At 30.5% G+C, this 5,110-nt stretch overlaps 1 protein-coding gene across 1 annotated transcript; it reads left to right on the top strand.

The window, feature by feature from the left end:
* The first annotated feature begins 1,436 nt into the window (after window positions 1-1,436).
* On the top strand, window positions 1,437-4,245 carry LOC101494649 (uncharacterized). Its single transcript, XM_004491398.4, has 3 exons — window positions 1,437-1,612; window positions 1,710-1,779; window positions 2,781-4,245. The coding sequence occupies exon 3, from the start codon at window positions 2,802-2,804 to the stop codon at window positions 4,056-4,058; it is 1,257 nt and encodes a 418-aa protein (XP_004491455.1). The 5' UTR covers window positions 1,437-1,612; window positions 1,710-1,779; window positions 2,781-2,801; the 3' UTR covers window positions 4,059-4,245.
* The last annotated feature ends 865 nt before the right edge of the window (window positions 4,246-5,110 follow it).

Below are 5,110 nucleotides of genomic sequence, written 5' to 3' on the forward strand. Positions count from 1 at the left end.
ATTCAAAAATATGAAAGAAGAAAATAAATTACCAACTTTTAAAATAAGAATATCAATTCGGTAAATTAATAAAAAAAATTACAATTAAGTCATTATTATAAAAAAGAAAACCAAATAGAGAAAATTAAATAAGCACACATTAAAATATTTTTACTCTTATATTCAATACTCTAGATCTCTTCAATAGAAATCATGTATTCATTTAAATTACCTAACTTAATTCCACTTTAAATACAAAAATAGATAAATCATATAAGATATCAATATAAAATTTATTTACAAAAACATCATGTATTCATTAAACTCAAAATAATTTAGATAATAATAATCATCGATGCAATTTTTAGATAAGATACTTTTACAATCAAATTTGCATTTAGTTTTTCTCCACGATAAAAATAACTAGTGTGGTAATTACGGGACATATGGAATGATTGAAAACAAATAGTATATATGTAATATTTGTGAAATTTTACCAATACATTATTATATATTTATACTATGTCAAATATTGACTATATAATAATATAGACTATATAATGTATACGCATAATATACTAAAAATTAAAATTTTATTTATTAAATAAAAACTAAAGTTACAAAATAATAAATATTATTGTTAGAGTTATATAAATAAAGAAATTATAAATGAACTTGATTCTTTAAATCTTATAAAAGAGACACATAAATTTGTTTAGAAATTCTTATATTTAGGAATTGAGACACTAAACAAAATTCAATCATGTCAATGATTGAAATATAAAAACCATCTTTAGTATAAAAAAAACCCAATCATCAATGCAAATTAAAGTATAACTGTATTATTTGTCAGAAGGAATTAATATAAATATTTTTTGGCAACATAATAGGAGAAGAAGACAGAATTACACTCATTCAAAGTCATAGGTAGGGACAGTGTCAGTACAACATGTAATAAATAAATAAATAAATAAATAACAAATAAGAAAAGTATCTAAGAAAAAACACAAAAAAAAAAGTAAGAAAAAGTCATCTACATCAATGTCCCACCTCCAACTACAAAATGCACACCAATCCGTTTTCATTGGTGAACTCTTCAATCCTTTTCCACACTCACCAATCTCAAAATAACATTTGATACAATGTTTATAATATTTATAACTAATCGATAATCTTCCTTATCTAAGTTAATTTTGTGGAAATTGTGTAGAGTTTAATCTAAACTCTAAAATTATATTAAAATCCATTTATTAGATTATCTATTATCGTGTTATTGGCATCACGTTAAACTGTTTAATCATAAATGTGAAATTTAAATAAAATATTTAAATTTTTGTATATTTTATTGAATGTACTGTATATGTGTATGACATATAATTCATATCCTTATCATAAAATAATAATAATAATAATTCATAGCATACCCAATATAGCAATATTTGTGTTATGTTATATAGTAGTAGTATATGTACTCATCTCCAAATTATACAAACACAAGAAAAACACTGACTCACATAAGTTCCCGACAGTTCCAAATTACTAGGTACCCGTTGATTGTGGGATTAGAAACAAACAACATACTAGGAATATATTTCACTCTGATTTTCACTTAACTGAACTTTCCTTAACACAGGTAAAACTATAGCAACTTCATATCTCTGTTTTTAATCAATTTTTGTTTTCTTCATTATTTTTTGTTCTGTAACTTGTGTTTAGTTCTTTTTTTGTAGTGTTACTCTCTTCTTGTGTTGTTGCTGTGTTAACTTGGAGTGATATTAGAGCTGATTCAGTTGAATTTAGGTGAGTTTGTTTTGTGATTCTCTAATATAGTGCCTTTTTGTTTTGCTTACCTTGTTTCACTCCTGTGGAACAACAGAGAAAGAAAAAAAAGTTTGTAGCTTTATTGGAATTTAATCAATTCTAGCACTACCCTTTTATTGATTTTGCTAGTTTTTAAGTTTTGGACTTTCTGGGTTTTGAGTATTTTACTAGAAATTTTCAATTTTGAGGGTGAGGTTTTGTTCTTGTTGTTGAGAATTCATGTTTCTTCATTTGGGTTTTGTTTGTCCTTCTTGATTCTCAATTCTATATTTGTCTTTACAAGGATAAGGTTTGTTGTTTCTGAAATCGACTCGTACTCAGACGAGTTTACCAGTCGATTTCACCATGGTTTTGTGGACCTTAAATTCTCAATTATGAGTTTGTTTGATCTTTAGCAGTAAAGGGTTAATTTAAAGGCTTGAACTTTGAAGGATGTTTTATCTCAATCCCTTTATTTTTTTGAATTTGGCTCCTCTAAAGTGTGAAGTTGGTAAAGTAAGTCGATCATGACGGGTCATGCATATGCATATAATATCAACGATTTATTTGATTATCAATAATTGATATTACTCACTTTAGAGGAACCAAATCCTATTTTCTTTAAGTTAACAACACTTGAGCCACTTGAGGAATTCAAGTTGAAACTTCCTACTTTTATTTCAAATTTGGGGGCTTGTGTTGTGTTGTGATTGTACTCCTTTTTTCCCTTTCTTTTTATATACTTCAAAACACTAAAATTTATTTTTATTTTGGATCTGCTTAAGCTGAGGTTGTAGATTAGTATATTCAAGCTTTTTCTGGCTGATTTGGTGTTGGAATAGTGAATTTTTCTAGTTTTTCCCAATCCAACTCATGTTTTTGGGTTATTGTGTTTTAACTTCTAAACTCTAGTTGTAATCGTTAGTAGTGTTAGTTTAAACTTTTCTTAACATATGTGACTTGATATTCTTAATTTTTTTCTTTTACTTTTTGTGCATTAGGTTTGTATTCACTGTGATATCATGGAATCTCCACAATCTATTGTGTCACCATTCAAGAGCATTGTCCTAGGAGATGTTGAGAAGTATAAGTCTGATGTTTTAACACAAAGCTCTAGCCCTTTGTCTAAGGACATTGAAGTCAATGGAAAAGAAACTTTTGTTGTGTCTAATAAAGAGGAATTCATTGGTGTAGTTGATGTTTACATACATCAAGCTAGAGACATTCATAACATTTGCATATATCACAAGCAAGATGTTTATGCTAAGATTTGTTTGACTAATGATCCTGAAAATTCTGTCTCTACTAAGATTATCAATGGTGGAGGAAGGAACCCTGTGTTTAACGATAACCTTCGTCTAAGTGTTCGGACGGTTGATTCTTCTCTCAAATGTGAGATTTGGATGCTGAGTAGGGTGAAGAATTATCTTGAAGACCAATTGCTTGGTTTTGCTATGGTACCTTTGTCTGAAGTATTGATCATGAAGGATGGAAAATTAGAGAAAGAGTTCTCTCTTTCTTCAACTGATCTATTCCATTCCCCGGCCGGTTTTGTTCAATTGTCACTTGCTTACAACGGTGCTTCCCCCGATGTTATGGCTATTTCTGCAATGCCTACTAGTGAATTAGACCAAAATAGCACCGAAAAGGACTCCGAAACACGCGAGTCGATTGTGAGAGATTTAGATAAAATTGAATTCCCTGACCCGAAAATTGCAAATGAAGACCACTTAATGGTTTCGGAATACTTTGGCATACCATGTGAGGACAGTAAATGTACTGATAGCTTAACCACTACTGATACTGAAAATCTCAGTCCCGAAGCCGGTGTTCAACTTGTCAAAAGCTTCTCAGCATGCAGTGTTGAATCTTTCCAACCTCATAAGGTTGAGTCTCCACCTAGCAGCATGTCGACAAATGGAGTTTCCTCTCCTTCGGCAGCTGCAAGATCAGATGAGCAAGTTTCTGGCACCAAAGAGAAAAGTGTTGATGTAAAAGACAGTGAGAGTGATTCGACAAACACATTGCATAATGAGTTATTTCCAAAGCCTGCTGTGAGTGTGAAAATTGAGCCAGAACCAAAGATGGTGCAGCAGGATATTGTAGACATGTACATGAAAAGTATGCAGCAATTTACCGAGTCATTGGCGAAAATGAAGCTTCCTATGGACTTTGAAAATGGACCAACTAGTTCAGGAAACTCGAGCTCCGAACAGAAACTACAGGCGTCGAAAAGCAGTAACTCGCGCGTGTTTTATGGTAGCAGAGCTTTCTTCTGAGACATTTGCTAAGGTGACATAGTTTTTAGAACAAAGAAAACTGATATCAGTAGTGAAATGAAATAATGTAGTATGAATGATCAAGTGTGGTAATGGTTCTCTCTTTTTGTACTTTGTTTTCTTGATTATGTTAAAGGTATAATAACATGGAATACTTTAACTGCTATAAGAACTTTTCTGTCTTAAACCTTTTGTTTCTTTTTGTTTTGAATGTCAATAATTGAGAAATCAGATTTCATCTACCAAAAAAAGTTCATGTTGTGTATGAATAGCAAGTGATGAAGTGGTCCAACATTCACATGGCCAATGTTCATGTTTATGGGACCATATCAGCTATGATTTTGTTTTCATCATGTATGTATTTCTTTTTCTTTTTTCAACACACAAATATATACACTGTTCTTTAGAAAGATCATGAAATATTTTGTCTCTTTCCATCTTAACACGTGTATTGATGCAGCAATAAAACTAGTATGTAGTAGCCAGTTTCATAGAATTATTTGTCATAGAAATTTGCAATTTTTATCTTCATGTTCAACAAATTGAGCTTTCATTTGTCAAGTAGCATTTATTTATACAGATTGTAAAGTATGATCTTTAATCAGTGGAAAAAATAGAAAAACACATGATAACTTTTTACTAACGTAAAAATCACACTTTATTCACTCATTTTATTCTGGTAATGGAATAGTGTTAACGGTGAATGATAATGGATGCTTCCGTAATTACTCTTAATTACCATATATGATACTCCTAAAAAGATTTGGGATTACTTGAAACGTTTGTATATTTAGTCTAACTTTGCAAAATGTTGTTAGTTGAAAAGTGACATTAGGGCCCTTAAGTAGAACAATATGACCATTCAGGGATTCTATTCGTCAATGACTAATTTGTGGGATCAATTGACCCTTATGGAATTAACTGAGTTGAAAGTTGTCAAAGCGTACATTAAGCAAAGAGAGGAGTAACGTTTGATTTGATTTATGATGACTCTTTGTGATGATTTTGAGGGCCTTCGTGGTTGTATTTTGCATCATTCCACTCTTCCTAAT

The sequence above is a fragment of the Cicer arietinum genome, chromosome 2 (assembly GCF_000331145.2).
Source record: "Cicer arietinum cultivar CDC Frontier isolate Library 1 chromosome 2, Cicar.CDCFrontier_v2.0, whole genome shotgun sequence".
Lineage (NCBI taxonomy): Eukaryota > Viridiplantae > Streptophyta > Magnoliopsida > Fabales > Fabaceae > Cicer > Cicer arietinum.